We start from the raw sequence: 17,205 nt of genomic DNA on the forward strand, positions 1-17,205 counted from the left end.
TAACTGCAGCTCCTACTGCCTTCTTGGCTGGTTTCACCAGACAGTCTCGAAGAAAGTGCCCCGAGTTTCCGCAATAGAGGCATAATTGCAGCTGTTTTCTCCTTTCCCGCTCCTTTTGTGTTAGTGGTCCTTTCAGGCCCCCTATTTGCATGGGTTCCCCGGAGTCTACTCCTTTGGAAGGAGTTGGTGGTTTGGAAAGTACTCGAGCATCAAACTTGGAACGATCGGCCTTCCTGTTCTGCAGTCTGTGATCAATTTGAACGACTAAGTCAATATAGTCCGAACAGTCTTGCGGGGGATTCACTACTTGGGCTAACACATCTTTGAGCTCTCCACGTAGACCTCTATAAAACAGCGTAATCCTTTTGTCCTCAGGCCATCGAGTTTCCACTATCAGTCTGTTGAAAGACGCAATATAAGCCAAAAGGTCTTGATTACCCTGTCGCAATGAAAGGAGCTCATTGTCCAAGGCCTGCCCCTGTGAATGTCTTGCAAACAGTTTTTCCATACTGAGCTGAAAAGCTCGAAAATCATGGAGAACCGGATCATCTTGATTAACTAGAGGGATCGACCAGTCTGCCGCATTGCCACTAAGGTACGAAAGCACGAAAGCTACCTTAGCTTGATCAGTTGGAAAGGCTGCTGGCCGGCATAAGAAGTGCAACCGGCACTGATTAATAAATACTGCAAACCTCTTTGGGTCACCAGAAAATCGTTCGGGCGGAGCCAGAGGTACATTCCCAGGTAGGTTGATCTGCACTGGGTTCGTAGAGGATGTTGAAGGAAGATTTGCCCCTAATGCGGGTAACGGAGTTTGTCCGGCTTGTGACTGTAGCAATTGTCTAGCGAGATCGTCTGTTCGCTCCTTGGAAATAATCAGTTCCCTTCTTAGAGCATTCGTTTCCTGACGGGCTGCATGCACTTCTGCTCTTAGTTCCCCAAGTAACTGGGCTAGCTGGTCGGTATCCGAGGTTTCCATAGCGCCTGGGTGGGAGTTTTGCGATAGGCTTTGCGTTCTGTAACGCTCACCTGATTCCCGCAGAGGCGCCGGTATTGACTGGGTGAATGCCGTATCTTCAAAGGTGATGTGTAACACACGGTTGGCTCTTTGGGCTGGACCTCTGTGCACTGTATGTCTGACTCGAAGAGTAAGATGTCTGCAGATAGAAAATATGGGATTAATGAACTGGGTTTATTGGGTGCCTCTCTCCTCTTCCCTTTCTCTTCTCCTGTAGAACCCCAAAGGTTAACACCCTCACCTTAGGTAAGTGAACGCCGAGCTCTCCATCTGCCTCGGGGCAGGGTGCCGTAACCAGTTTCTTCACTGGATAAGGGTGCAGGCCTCTTGACCTCAGAGGACTGCTGTCCGTCGTTAACTGCACGAACGGTAAGTTCTGGGCACTTCAAATGTCTTAAAAGTCTTTTGTAATGATATCTCTTGTTTTGCAGGGTTCCGGCGATGGCGGATGGCGGGCTGATGTGAGTTGAGGATCGAACCCGCGTGAGGAATAGAAGCGCCTGGAAGCACGTAAGTAAGCGCTTGTAGCCTGCTTCACGATGCTCACTAACTGTCCCTTTTATCTTGCAGGTACAAGTTCGAAGCTTTAGAGAAGCTGAAGGGTGCTGGAATACCCACTGGATTCGGCGTGGGAAGGAGTAATGGCACGTGAGTAATAAAGTTGCCCAATGTCTTTAAACGCACCTTCTTTTGTCTTTCAGATGCGGGATGCAGCGCCGAAGGCCTCCGGAGCGTGCAAAGAGCTGGTAAGCTTTTGTCTTTCAGATGCCGGAATGCAGTGCGAAGACCTCCGGAGCATGCGAAGAGTAGGTAAGCCTTTGTCTTTCAGATGCCGGAATGCAGCGCGAGGCGTTGGTGACAGCCGATGGACCAGGTAAGAGATGCGCTGCCACTGAAGACCGTAGTGCTAACCTGTTCTTTCTTTGTCTTTACAGGTGCTGCTGAAGACTGGATTCAGGATGGTAAGCCTTTGTTCCCTTAGGCCCAGGATCAGAAGCAGAAGACACGATGAGCGTTCTGCTGCAGAGAATGCAGAATAACGCAAAGCAAGATTCATCCATCGGGTGTGGTTTAAATAGCCTCCTGTAGTGCTTAGGTGTCTCCTTCCACAGCCACGCCTAAGAAAAGAGTTTCTGCTTTCCAGAAGAGTTCCAGTGTTCTGAACCTAGGGAGTGGCTCCTGCCCCACCCAACAGGAAAAGTAGTCCCAAACAGAAGAGGATCAGGGGTTCAACTGGCAGGTAAGTAAGCAGCATGGTCTGCTGCAGGTAAGTCCACCCAAGCATTATGAGCCCGGCGCTTCCAGCGCTGGGACTGGGCATCTTTATGAGCCTGGTGCCACTGGCGCCAGGACAGGGTCCAAAAGGTCCCAATTGGGACTGGTTGGCACTCGGAACCGGGGTTATGGGTCTGCTTCCAAGGGAGTCGGGCAAGTCCTGATCTTTTGGAAGCAGAGATCATGACAGTCTAGTAGGATCTCACGGCTATCTAGCTGCTGTGGGTGGTCTTCTTCCAGGTCCTCAGGTTTTGTGAGGAGCCCGGCGATTTTCTTGTCTTGGGGTTTTGGATGAGGGTCCAGCATCGAAGTTGAGCTTCCACTACGATTTGTCCGGTTTGCCCATTTTGGTGTTTGTCAGGAGGTCTCCACGCACTGGCGAATCAAGTGGGCTAACGTGGGTCAGGCCCGGTCCAGGCAAGTTGGCGGGCCCTCCGGTGCTGGGAGGAGTCGCATGCAGGTGGGCCTCTTGTTAGTATGCTGTGTTTGAAGCAAAGCTGGTTGGTAACGCAGTTCTGGCGGGGGGGTCTGGGTCGTGCACCACCGCCGACGGTTCCGCTAGCACAGGGGCCCATGCTGATGTTTTGACTGGTGGTGTCCCCAGGATCCCTGAGAGCTGCTTCTTGTTTAGGGCGACAGGGGGGGTCGCTCCCCGTCTTGTTCTTGCTCCAGCAGGCGGGCGCCTGTCAGCTCTGTGGCTATTCTGTAGTTGCAGACCCAGGTCTGTTGTGGATTCGAATACTTTTGTAGGTTGGCTTTTACGTGGCAATGGGAGCTAATCTTGGCGTGGGTTGGAGCGCACCCGCAGGTGCTCCGTGGGGCCCGCGCCAGCGAGTTCCAAGTGGGTAGTTGCTAGGGTCTCTTAGCTTGTATGCCGGCGGTGTGCAGGGCGGGTGCTGGCTGAGCTGTGCCAGTGTTATGAAAACCACTGGAGAATATGGTAGTCCTTGCTCTGTTGGGGTTTATTTGTTGAACCCTGTGGTTGCCCACTTGGCGCTGGAAATGCACTGTTTCCTTTTATTGCATGTGTCCCCTTCTTTATGTTGATTTCCGACTCTCAGAAATCAGTGCTGTGTTTAGAGAGGGCAGGGAGGATAGTATGTGTGCCTGTGCGGCCAGGGAATCTATGCAGCTGGAAGGTTCGGTCGCGACGGGGATGGGCCGTTGCTCTGCCTGTGATTCGCTTGCTGTGGTAGCCGGCTCCGATCCCCAGGCCTGTGCCCAGCTGCCTCCTGCCTCCAGGCAAGATGCTCCTCTCGGCTACGTGCCCAGGTATTGGGGAGGTGGGCCTCGCCCCGTGGCGCTCTGCACCCCTTTGTTGGGGGTTTGCCTGCTGTCTAGCCTGGACACCTTGATGCGAGGAGAAAGACAGCGCAGGTAGGTCACTCGTCTCCGCCCTCCACCTGCAGGTCCGCCGTAGCGGCCGAACGTATTCCTCCCGCTTCTACTGCGCTATCTGTGCCGTCCCACGCCCAGCCGCCGCACTCCACACCTCCCCGGTGCAGCCCGAGATGGGGCCAGCCTCCACGGCCGGAACCGGCACTCCTCTCTCCACGGCCCTGCAGCGGTCGCACTTCAGTGACACCGGCCTGCTCAGTCTGGGGAGGCCTCGAGGGCGCGAGCCCCGCCCGCCACCCCATTTCAACTGTTGATGCTGTGAGCTTGCGCCCGCCTCTCGGTCCCCGCTCTTGTTGCCAGTGGGCCGGGGTCTATCCCAGCAGCGCTCTGTGCCTCAGGGGAAGCTTGTCAGGGCCTTGTGGGAACGGGCCGTTGCGAGGACGCCTCCCGCGACTTAACCCACACAGCGTTCTGGATCCCCCAGGGCAATTTTCTCAGCAATTCTGGGGTAGCTGATGCTACATCCTTTGCCACATTCTTTTTGATGAAGGAGAACTGACTTCATGTCAGGATTGCAGTGATTGTCCAGGATTAATTAGGAGTCCCTTGGGAGCTCACAGAGGAGCCGCCATCTTGGTTGGCCCTCTAGCGCCCCCTATGGTGTATTTTAATCTCTTATGAAACATCAGATCTTCCCCAGCCTTGTTGGCCCTGTCGCTATCGTGAAACTGAATAGGACATTGCTTATGGCATAATCTTATTTGGTCAGTTATCTTCAAGTGGGTCTCTTGTAATGCTATTATCTCTGCATTTCCCTCCCTAAATTGCTGTGCCCTATTGTTTGGACTATTCAAACCTCTCACAGACTTTAATTTTCACCACTCTACCCCACTTCCACATCTTCATTTTTTTCATCCATTACTTCAGTCCTATCCTCTTTATGAATATTCTTCTTTGCCTTGCCATTCATCTGGTCCCTCCCTTGATTTAATGACCTTTACCCGAGTTTACGTCACTGATTATTTCTTATGCTCTTTTTCATTTACCCTCCTACTTTTCCTAACTTTCTGTAAGGATCTCAGATCCTTTGATTCTCCTCTGTTCATGTCTTCTCTTTCTACATCTGAATTCCCCCTCTTCTCAGCTTTCAGTGTTCTTTTTTCCCCCTCAACTCTACTCTTCTTTCTACTTTAGATCAGCTCTACCTTGCTACTTTCATCCCTCATGTAAGCCTCTTCAACTTTGGCTTAATACTGAACTCCCCTCTCTTCAATCCTCCCTCCAATGTGCAGAGCTTTGCAGGAAGGAATTGTAGTCCCCAGTTGATCTTGATGCTCTTTCCACTCTTCATTCTACTTATGATTCTTTTATAGTTCTCAGATCTTATTCATTATTTTGCTCCTCACCCTTGCCGCCTGTTCTTGCTTCTTTCTCGTCCTACACCAGATCGTTCTTACTATCCAGTCGCTCAATGTTAGATGTTGTCAATTATTAGTTAAAGGTTCTTAGTTCCTCTTTCCTTTCATCTTTCTCTGTTTCTTCTCTGGCACCCATCCTTCCTCCTGATTCCTTCTCTCTTTCACACCTTGTACCAAAACTGGCACTGCGTTCTTTCGCTCTCAGGCCAAACTGACCACTTCATCTCTGCATCATCTTCCTTCGCCTCTTACCCCTAAAGATTTTCACCCATTTCCTTGATCTCCCAACTGTGCGTTTTAATATCTTCCTCTTTACCTTTGTTTTCCCCTCTGACATGCCACTATTTGTCCTATTCTAAAGAATCCATATCTTAACCCTTCCCTCCCTGCTCATCATCACCCTATTTCTTTTCTCTCATTTAATTCTAGAATTCTGGAGCGTGTGCTTTATTCTCAGGTGGTTGTTTACCTCAACCAACATTCTCTTATTCCTGCTTTTCAATCTGGCTTCCTCCCTTCCCACTTGCCTAGATTGCTCTACTGATTTCAAAACATCCTGATCAGAAAACCAAAGGACAAACTTAGAAATCCAGGCAAATCTGATGTCCTTCATCTGGCCCAGATTCAAACCTAGAATTAGTAAAGAAATGACTAATGGCACCCAAAAGAAAAGCTGGTCTTGCTTGCCTAGATATCTTTAGGTATTATTTTGTATCCCAGATTACACTGGTGACAGAATGGATGCAGACCGAATTTGAAAAACACTGGGTATTTATTGAACAAGCAGTTTCTGGCCATTTTTCATGCAAACAACCCTGGCTGAGGAAAGAACACAGAGCAAGAGTTGTAGTCTAGTGTGTCATTGCCACTCTATAGTTCGGGTGAATCCTGTCTACATAGACCTTTCCCAAGATTCTTTTGCTAATAACATTTGACTCGCAGAACGGATTTGGATGAAAGTTTCCCAAAAACATATTCTCACGGGCCCCCCTCAAACTGGACATTTTGGGAAAGATTCATATAAAATGAAAACATTATTAAGAAAACAAAAAAACGGGTTTTCTGCATACTCCCATTCTTTTTTCCCATAGAGAAGAATTTACAATTTTAAACAGCCATAACACAAAAAACATTGGGCAGATTTGGACCAAATCAGAAACAACTTGGACACAAAGCAGTGACTTAATGTCCTTGAATGGTTTTGGGTACGTCTGTCCAGTAGTTTTTTAAATATTTGATGGATAAGGGGGTATCACCTGCTCCCAAAAGCTGTTATATATCTCCCATGATGCTTTGCAGCAGAGAGGCTTTTCAGAAATGAAAAGTTGCCATTTTTCTTTTGGCTCGATGCAAGGGATTCCCGCAATAGTGCTGTGGAAGCTGAAAATGAAAAGTACTCAAATAAGCCATTTAGAGGAGGTGTGGGCGGTCTGGGGAGCCAGTTATGGGTAGAACATGTTCGGCTTATCAGGGAGGAAACTGGAGGAATCTCGCGAGATTTCTGCATCAACGCTGCAAGACGTGTCTGTAAACCGTCAGCCAACCGAAGAGTGATGGGGGGAAATGCGAAAGGGCTAGGGAGGAAAAAAGCTATTCAGGGAAGTGGGGGACCAAGAAAAGAGAACAGGGCCACATGGTGAGTGCCTGTGAGGATGGGGAAGACTTTTACATTTTTTGGCTTATTGGTGGTATGCCAGGGGAATGTCGCAAGATTACTGCAGCAATATTGGACCTTTTTTCCCATTATTGGAAGAATCGGCACAATGCTACACTTCCACAGGAATAGGGAGTGGAGAAAATAATTTTACACCTGCGAACATCACAACTACTAGACAGGGAGCAATGGGTCTTTGGGAACAAATTATTGGTGTAACATGTCAGCCGCGGCTAGTGGGCCCCCAAGAAACTATAGCATAACAAAACCCTTGAATTTCAGTGAAAAAACGTTAGTTAAGAGAGAGTTAAGGTGATCAGTTTTGATGCAAATCAAATGTGGGATCTGGTAAGCGATAACCATCTTAACTCTGTGTCCCCCCGTGTATGTCCCCCATGATGTAATTTTGTATGTCACTGTAAATCCAGCTTCCTATATTATGTATGTGCTCATGGGCTCTACATTGGGGGGACGCTGAGTTAAGATGGTCCTCATTTTCCACATCTGCTGAATATCAACGGTTTTGTTGTGTTAAATCTGATCACCTTAACTCTCTCTTAACTAAAGGTTTTCACGGAATATATGTGGCAATATATATATAATGTGTATAAATAAAATCACGAGAGGGACTATGGAAGCATGGGACATAGTTAACCATAGATCAAAACTAACATTGTTTCCCTCCTACTTTACACCAATACATGTGAATACCGTCTTTACGCCTCAAGATAAAGTTTGAAAAATGCTATAAGAGTGGCTGTAGGGAACTGGAAGATTCATTTGCAAATGGTGAGATAAAGTAGTTCATGCAATGTAAACAAGACTTTGGAATAGGAGAAAATGAGAGGTTTAAGTACCAGCAATTGACACTGGGCTCTTACTAAAAGAGAAGCCACGAGACAACTAACTGCTCTAGGAAAATGCATCCAAGAGACTACAAGCATGAAAGGACCCATAGCAAAACTAACGATGAACTAAACGTCATAATAACAGAAGAAACGTGGGATAAAATAAAAACAGTGACATAGAAAGGCTCTATATGTATTCAACACACTGAGACACAAATAAACATCTTACATAGAAGGAATTATACCACGGACATGTTACATGCCATGACCCCCGAAAGAGGAGACTGTGCTGGAGGAAATGTTGCGAAAAGGGAATATTAAGATGTATCTGGTGTGACTGCCCACATCTTAAATCATTCTGACAAGAGATAGGTCTCTAATTAAAAGAGCAAAAGGAATTGTTTATACACTAAACCCGAGAAGGAAAATAAGGGTGGGGTCAATTTGGATCGCTTGTCCACAAACTAATCTTAGCGTCAAAGCCAGCAATGATACATATGTGGGGCAAACAAGAGGGTTTGTCGATAAATAACTGGATAAAAAAGGTTTGGGAAATGATAGCAATGGAGAGACTCACAGCTAGGTTGAGAAACTGGAATTGGTGTAGACATAAGGAAAATGTATGAAAATGGGGGAGGGCAAGAGAAGCAAATAAAGAAACAGTAAGAACAAATGAGAAGGTGCCAGTGGGAGAGGATAGAATCAATGCACAAAGCCCAGGAAATAGAGGGCCATCGACATCGGTCACTCAGATGGTGCGTTGCAAGTGATAGGAGAGACATTGTGGTGCTAGAAGAGATGGGGAAAGAACCAACCAACCAGATAACTACATGCCTCAAGCCAGTCACAAACAAGAGACATAGGAAAGAAAGGGCTCTTTGATCCAGCACCCTTAGAAAAGATAATATAGGATTAATATGTCCCGTGACTCCGGTCACCTGACTTGCTACATGGTTGAGGGTGGGAGGGTCCTGGGGGGGCCCACAGGAGGCCCCGCACTCAGTTGGAGGTGGTCAGATGGAGGAGCCCGGTGTAATGTAGGCTCAGACCACCAGCCTCAGGCAAAACAAGACGTCAGGGTAAGTATTAGCAGGCTCCGGATGGAGCGAATAAATCCTGTCCTGAAGTGATTGGTCACATTACTCCAGTCATGTGACCTGCTGCATGGAGGAGGAGCCCATAGAAGGACCCGCGGCCAGATGGAGGAGCCTGGTGTAATTGGGACTCAGACCGCCAGCCTCAGGTAGCACAGGATAGCTAGGAAAGGGTTATCAGGCTTCAGGAATACATGAGAGAATTGTTGCAGGGTCTGGAATTAGTGGGAAAGTGGATAAAAACATTGAATGCAGAGCCCTCTCCTCCTAAACAAAATAATAAGTGGATCTCTACCTGGTTTCATTACTGGGAGAATCAGTGTACTGCATGGGCTCATTGCCCATCACAAACCTTTCAGATGGCTTTCAGAGGCCACATTTAAGAGCACCAAAAATGTCATTGTCTTCATTGTTTCCTTGGAATAGGGCTCCTTGTGAATTAGGCCAAAATCTGAGCAGTATGCAGGCCGATGATTTCTCTTCCAAGTAGTGAACTGTGTGTAGCAACTGCCCCAGGTAGCACACACAGTGCTCTCCTCTTTGGTGTGGTAATAGAACAAAAAGTATGCAGTGATCATTATATTTGTGCCAATGTGTGTAAGTGGACATTCTGCAAGGGGCCAGCTGTGCCCCCTACAGAAGATCAGGTCTTATTTCAAGGAATGATTTCATGTAGTAAGGAGGAGGCGGAAAATGGCCAGTAAGGTTTGAAGGCAGGCAGTGGGGAGAAGTGAGGGCAGGAGGATATGTGGTTAAGTTCACACTGATTTAGGAGGAGCTGGATTCTTGTGTTTTAATCACTTTGTCTGTTGATATTTGATAAAGGTAATCCAAAGTAGAGTTTGTTCCCATAGTCCAAAATGGAGCATGTAAACAAGTACACAATGACAGAACTTTGGTTGAAAAGGCCCCCAGTCCTCTGAACTGAGACAGAATATTTGAAGAAAATGTCAAAATAAAACCTTCATAATCATTGAAAGTAGATATATACTCACATACAATTAAGTCATGCATGTCATGTTTTGTTTTGTCTGTTCATAGGTATATGCGCAATGATCTCAATCGACTTCAGATCCAGTGCAGAAATAGGGAGGATGGCTGTGAAATGATATGTTCTTTAGAATCTATAGACCGACATGAGCGAGAATGTGAATACAGTCGGATTTCTTGCTCTAATTCTGGTGAGTTTAAGCTACACAGGTGTACCCTCATATAATATGCCTTTTGGAGCCTCTTTCTTTTAAAGTATATGTAGGATTTCAGTATGCTTGACACTGTGTGCACACAGTGTTAAAAACAAGGGAATTATGAAAGCATAATTGCAAAGAGCCAGAAACAGTTGGCTTTATTCTGGAAGACTCTACTGTGAACACACAAAACAGCAATCTATAACATTAATTTGGGTACCACTGCCCATCCAAAGAATATATAAAAGTAAGCTCCCTAGAAAAAGTCCAAGTATATTTATTTCTCAACTCCTCTTAACAGATACATTACAATTTACCGTGATAGCTGATCTATTAAAAAGACAATCGATCTCAGGAAAATGTTTATCAATGGTTTCTCTGAAATTTTCAATTACTTAATATTAATCACATTATCTTCAAATGATCACAAGAAGATAGAGATGTAGAACATCCATAAAGCAGTCAATGGTCCAATAGCAAAAACCTTATTAGTTATTTAAATTTCAACATAACGCCAGTCGGTGGTACACAATCAATCCTCCCATATACGCGTAGCATCTGCACAACTGAAAACCATTCAGTTCCCACCCTACAATTGTCGGTCCTGAACTATCACCCATCCCACCCGTCACCAAACCAGTAATGCCTAATTCCACAGATCACTGAGGTCACCTCAGACAATAAAGAACCCCACCATTGTGTACAGGAAAACACCTTTCCAGAAAACAATCTCATCTATAACCACATACTGCAGTCTCAGCCAACGACCATCTCGTTAGGTCTGAAAGCCACTTCACTATCTTAGGACCCGCCTTAGATTTTCATGCCAGGGCAATGCCGCGTTTCGCCAACACATATGGTAGATGTACACGTTTTAATTCATGACTGAAGGATTTCGGGCCCTAGCAAGGATACATTCCCAACAGGCATAACTGCGGCAGGTACAAATAGGTTCTTCTGGTCATATCATGTAACTTTGTATAAATAGCCGTCTAGAACACCTGCACCACCGTGCAATCGCAGAAGACCTGGGACAACCCTTCCTTCTCTTGTGGTTTGATTTGGAAATATTGCAGCAATCCGCACAGGGTTCAGATAAACCCTGTGAACTAGATTATACTGTGACAGTTTGACACTGGCATTCCGCGAAACCTGTTTTGGGTAAAATGGCACTCTCTTCCAGGTATCCTTGTTAATTTAGAAGTTTAAATCTGTCTCTCAGCTATCTTTAATCAGAAGATCCCCCTTACTCAATAAAACAGTCATGTCCTGGTCAAGTGCAATATTGCCTCAGATTCATCTGTTATGCTATAAAGGTCCTGTTAAAATGCCTGTAAATGAGACAACCAAAATGAATTAATATCCATTCCAGGAGAGAAAATATAACTTTTCAAAAAATTATCAATAATTATGTGATCGTTTTACAATTAGTCATTTAACAGCGTGTTTGTATACAGATATGGATATGCTTGTTTAGACGTGGCACATTGGCCAGTATGAATGTGAGTATTAATTTTTTATAAAATATTATTTTCGTTTTCCTGCATTGAATTAAGGTCTTTTGATTTGTTCTTGATTTACTCAATATTCTTAATAATTAAATAAATAACTTTTCTACTTTTGTAAATTGTGTCCCCAAAACATTTGTAGCTCCTAAATCCAGAGAGTAGGTTTCCCTGCTCTTCAGTTTCTTACGCTATAAAGCGTGGACAGCAGTTCATCAGTTCATCCGTCTCTGTTCAGAAGGCAAAGATGGCCATTGCGTTCTACCAATATTCGTCACCCCTGCATAAGTTAAAAACAGACCCGTTGGCCGATCATATCTGCCTTTTAGGTCACTGAAAGGCTGCAATGTTCCATTTTTAAAAACATCCGCCCCCCCATACTGCTATTCCATTTTCCTCCCATCTTTTAATCTTGGTCCTTGGCCTCACGCTTACATCCATCCTTTGTATGACATGCGTGAATGGAATATTGGGCGAGTAAGGTTTTTTGGTGCCTGTTTCCAACACTATTCCTTATCACCAACCCCAAATCTAACCGAGTGCAGCCCTTTTAAACTACACACAAATAATTGTTTTCATGGAATACAGCCTGATTAAAGATGGAATGAAGCACATCTCTGCATTCAGTTGATCAGCTAACCGTTGTGCCACAAATTGCAATTGCTTGGCAAGAAAATGGAGTTCAAAATCCGTCAAAGTACTTCCTTTACCCAGGGCGTGTGTAACGTTTGCAGAGCCACCCTCCTCCTAGAATTTGCCCATAACCAATCTCTGACTGAGCTATGCAGCAGCACAAAATGGCTAAGGGGGAACCTGAAACGCCACACTGTAGTAGTACAACATACGGGGCAGAAGAACAATTTTTACCAGCACAACTCTACCCAGAAAGGAAAGGGGCAATTGTCTCTGAAGCGCCAGCGACTGCACTATTCTATCCACGTTATTTATCTTGTGGCTCATGATATATCCCTATTTCCAAATATTTAAAGGAAGCCTTCACCCAGCACAGCGGCAGCATTTCCACTGGCAGTTTCTCACAATTGTCCAGCCCTCTCAAGGGAAACGGATACGATCTAGCGAAATTTATCTGGATACCCGACAATTTATCACAATTGGCCACCACTTCCCGAATGGAGGGAAGGTTCACTCTAGGGTTATTGAGGTAAAGGAGGATATCATCCACATACGTTGACACTATTTGATAGTCGCTGACGGCAACAACTTATATAATAAACTAAATTCCACAGATATCATATATATTAATCAATTAATATACAATTACAATCTTTGTAACGCAATGAACCACTCTTGTTTCAAAATGGAGGGCAGTTTGATAAAGGGTTTACCCACTATTTCAGCAATCAATTAAAAGAATCTTTGATATTCCTTAAATTAATTGCTGAAATGACTGCTGTATGAATGTGAGGTCTGTATATGAATGTATGTATTGTGGGTTCCTGAAATTTGAGATGAAACCATTCAATGTACTATTTACACCACTTCACAAGATGTAGAATTCCATATTAGCAGTAAATTAATACTGAAAATCAGTAAGGATCCACTGGGCATTAGAGGCAACCTTTGGACGCTGATCTAAAACCATCTGTAGCAAAACAGGCATATTTGAGGAAAAAACACAGGGACAAAAAGGGTGACGTCAATTCACCAAAATGTCAGGCGTAGCTGAAGTGATAGCATGGACCCAATGGCATTGCAGCAAGTGACATCACGTGATCTTTGGCCTGGAAAACCTCACCATATGACCGTTTACCCTATTAGCACCCTAAAATGATGCTCAGAACGCAGGCTGGATTATCTGGTATAAGCCTGCGTTTCAAGCAGCCTGAGTGCTACTGGTCAGTGTCTCTTCCGTGCTTCTTTTTCCCTTCTGCACTCACCCTTACCTCTTAGCACCTGTGTAGTTTCCTACGCAAGTCCTAAGAGTGTTGAATAAAAAAACAGAAAGGTCCCTTTCAGTGCTGCGCAGCGTCGTAGTCACCCAAATCCGTTTTCCATGAAAAACCGACTTGAAAACTACGACGATGCACAGCATCGAAAGATAAGTCATTTTTTCTTTTGTGTGAATGAAACACCATTAGCACCTGCGTATTAAACTACATGGGTGCTAATGGCTATAATGACGAGGCACCTGTGCCATATCAGGTGGTAATGTCCCGGGACCCTCATTAAAGGCCCTCGCAAACTCGGGGCCCGGACAGTTAACACTAGGTACCTCAGGTTCTTCGTCAATATGGCAATAGAAACATCCCTGGAAGTGACATTACAAAAGTTAAAGAAAATCCTACAATAAGTGTACAGTTAATAAAATGGCAAAAAGGGGGGTGCTGGTGCACGGCGTCAAAGATGGTGACTCTCTCCTAGAACTCCCGCTCCCAGTGCCATTTGAAGACGGGTATATCCTCTTCCAGCAGCTGCTGTTACACCGGTGGACTGCCGGAGCAATCCCAATACCCTGGGCTTCTGATTGAACCTGCATTTCTAGGGCGCCGGGTGCCTGTGAACAGACCGCCGTGGTTCGGGTGGCAAATGAGGGATGGCGAACGCCGGAGACCCTGCTTGGCTCGGCTGCCTGCGCTGTTGGCGCCCGCACTGCAGGTTTGAGCCCGGAGTATTCTTAAGATCTTGTGTTGCCAGGAGATCCTCTCCTGCCATTTCTGGGGCGCTGTGTGCCTCGGAGTGGACCACCGTGATTCAGGCGGCGAGTGAGGGACGGCAAACACCAGAGATCCTGCTCTGCCTGTGCTGTCGGAGCCACGGGTGCGGGCCGGAGCTTAGTCGAAGCATACCTCAGGGGGCCGGAGGGTTGGTGGACTCCCCGCCTAGGTGCGGTGTACACTCCCCGCCTAGGTGCGGTGTACCCGACCCACTCTTCCTCTCGCCTCCACCCATCATGCACTCAGCCCGGACCGCCCGCGGAAAGAGTAAGGACAACTGTTTACACCAGAGGTGAGGCCCTGCGCGGGACGCCCTTTCCTGCCTCTCCTGCCGTGCAGTTGGAGCGAGATTGCTGTAGTCTTATGATGCCATAGCCCTTTCCCAGAGAGACTATGCTACGCTGCTGCCTGTGATTTACTGCCATACCCTCTGTCCTTCTCAGACCACTTCAACAGCATCGGACTGCAGGGAGGCCGCGTCACTGCTGTAAAAGGGTGAACCACTCTGTGATCACTTCAGTAGCATTGGCCCTAAACCCCTGCTGACAGGCCAAGTACCCTTGCCTGCAACTATACTGGAGCAATGTTGAACCTCAGACCACCCATCCTAGTTCCTGCACAAATTGAACACACTTCGGTGGCCAAACCCTGTCAGGGCCTCGAACATCCTGGGTTGCCGCACATTTGGCTGACCGCCGCCGACCGCGGGTGGGCCGGGCTGACCACCTGGCACTGATTGCAGCCACTGACAACATTGTCTGGTGCCTGTTCCGGGGGTCTACTGTCCTACTCCCCTACATCCTCACTGGCTCCTGCCTGGCCCACGAACCACAGTGCTTGACACACATTTGCGCTGTAGAGTCTCACTGACCGCTTGCTACCTTCAGTGCATCACCTTCCTTCTGCACATGATGACCAAGGGGGAGTCCAAAAACCAGCGCTCGATGAGCCACTATACCAAATCGACTCCTAAACCCTCACCTTTCGACGGGATGCCAGCTGATACGGAACCAGAACCTATTGAGATGGAGCTTACCGAGACACAGCGGATGATGGTGTGTATGCAAGAGGGATTCGCTAAGGTAGACAGTAAGCTGGACAACATGACCAGCACCATTGATTCCATCAAAACATGTATTGATAAAACAGATCTACATCTGAAGGAGGCCGAGGCGAAGGCCTCCACGAAGAATGGTGGAAGATGACATGTCAACCATGAGAGCTGAACTAGCTACACTCTCCAGGCGGGTACTCCAGGTGGAGAAAAAGAATGATGATCCGGAATCGCGTCCCCCCCCCGCAACAACATTCGTCCCGGAGAGCAACTCTGAATCCTCCCTCAAACAATGGATTGAATCCACCCTATTACAGCTTCTAGGAAACCCTTCATTGTCCCCACAATTTGCGTCGAACAAGCTCACAGATCACTCGCTCCTAAACCCAAGCCCAGAGCCCCCACGTCGGCTAACATTGCTCATATACTCAATTACCATGATCGAGATGCAATTCTTCGAGCAGCTGGGGAGCAGAGCAACCTTATGCTGGGATCCTCCAGGATACATATCTACCCGGACATCTCAGTGGCCGTTCAGCAGGAGAGGAAGACTTTCCTAGTGGTGAAGAGACGGCTATGCGAAAACTGTCATGATCTCTGCTTCCAAAAGGTCAGGGCTTTCCCAACTCCCTTGGAAGCAGATCCATAACCCAGGTTCCGAGTGCCAACCAGTCCCAATTGGGACCTTTTGGACCCAGTCCTGGCGCCAGTGGCACCAGGCTCATAAATATGCCCAGTCCCAGCGCTGGAAGCGCCGGGCTCATAATGCTTGGGTGGACTTACCTGCAGCAGACCATGCTGCTTACTTGCCTGCCAGTTGAGCCTCTGATCCTCTTCTGTTTGGAACTACTTTTCCTGTTGGGTGGGGCAGGAGCCACTCCCTAGATTCAGAACACTGGAACTCTTCTGGAAAGCAGGAACTCTTTTCTTACCTAGGCGTGGCTGTGGAAGGAGACACCTATGCACTACAGGAGGCTATTTAAACCACACCCGATGGATGAATCTTGCTTTGCGTTATTCTGCATCCTCTGCAGCAGAACGCTCATCGTGTCTTCTGCATCTGATCCTGGGCCTAAGGAAAAAGGCTTACCTTCCTGAATCCAGTCTTCAGCAACACCTATAAAGACAAGAAAGAACAGGTTAGCATTACGGTCTTCAGTGACAGCTCTTCACTTACCTGGTCCATCGGCTGTCACCAACGCCTCGCGCTGCATTCCGGCATCTGAAAGACAAAGGCTTACCTACTCTTCGTGCGCTCCGGAGGTCTTCACACTGCATTCCGGCATCTGAAAGACAAAAGCTTACCAACTCTTCGCACGCTCCGGAGGCCTTCGGCGCTGCATCCCGCATCTGAAAGACAAAACAAGGTGCGTTTAAAGACATTGGGGAACTTTAATACTCACGTGCCATTACTCCTTTCCACATCTAACCCAGTGGGTATTCCGGCACCCTGCAGCCGCTCCGAACTTGTACCTGCAAAATAAAAAGACAGTTAGAGCGCATCGTGAAGCAGGCAACAAGCGCTTACTTACGTGCTTCCAGGCGCTTCTATTCATCACACGGGCTCCATCTTCAACTCACTTCAGCCCGTCATCCGCCATCGCCGGAACCCTGCAAAACAAGAAACATCATTACTAAAGACTTTAAAGACATTAGAATTACTCAAAACTTACCGTTCGTGCAGTAAACGACGGACAGCAGTCCTCTGAAGTCAAGAGGCCTGCTCCCCTTATCCAGTGAAGAAACTGGTTACAGCACCCTGCCCCGAGGCAGATGGAGAGCACAGCGTTCACTTACCTAAGGTGAGAGCGTTAACCTTTGGGGTTCTACAGGAGAAGAGAAAGGGAAGAAGAGAGAGACATTCAATAACCCAGTTCCTTAATCCCATATTTTCTATCTGCAGACATCTTACCCTTCGAGTCAAACATGCAGTGCACAGAGGTCCAGCCCAAAGAGCCAGCCGTGTGTTACACATCACCTTTGAAGATACGGTATACGCCCAGTCAAGACCGGCGCCTCTACGGGAATCAGGTGAGCGTTACAGAACGCAAAGCCTACCACAAAACTCCCGTCCAGGCGCTATGGAAACCTCGGATACCAACCAGCTAGCCCAGTTACTTGGGGAACTAAGGGCAGAAG

General features: G+C 47.0%; 1 protein-coding gene across 3 annotated transcripts in view; it reads left to right on the forward strand.

Moving 5' to 3' along the window:
• The window catches only part of LOC138497732 (RING finger protein 151-like), a 506,808-nt gene that overhangs the window by 131,985 nt on the left and 357,618 nt on the right, over positions 1-17,205 (forward strand). For all 3 annotated transcript variants that reach the window (XM_069621367.1, XM_069621368.1, XM_069621369.1), the window contains exon 3: positions 9,687-9,826. In XM_069621367.1, coding sequence (XP_069477468.1) covers positions 9,687-9,826 — 140 coding nt within the window. The remainder of the gene's footprint in view (positions 1-9,686; positions 9,827-17,205) is intronic.

This window comes from Ambystoma mexicanum, chromosome 5q (assembly GCF_040938575.1).
Source record: "Ambystoma mexicanum isolate Mex_15411 chromosome 5q, UKY_AmexF1_1, whole genome shotgun sequence".
Classification (NCBI taxonomy): Eukaryota; Metazoa; Chordata; class Amphibia; order Caudata; family Ambystomatidae; genus Ambystoma; species Ambystoma mexicanum.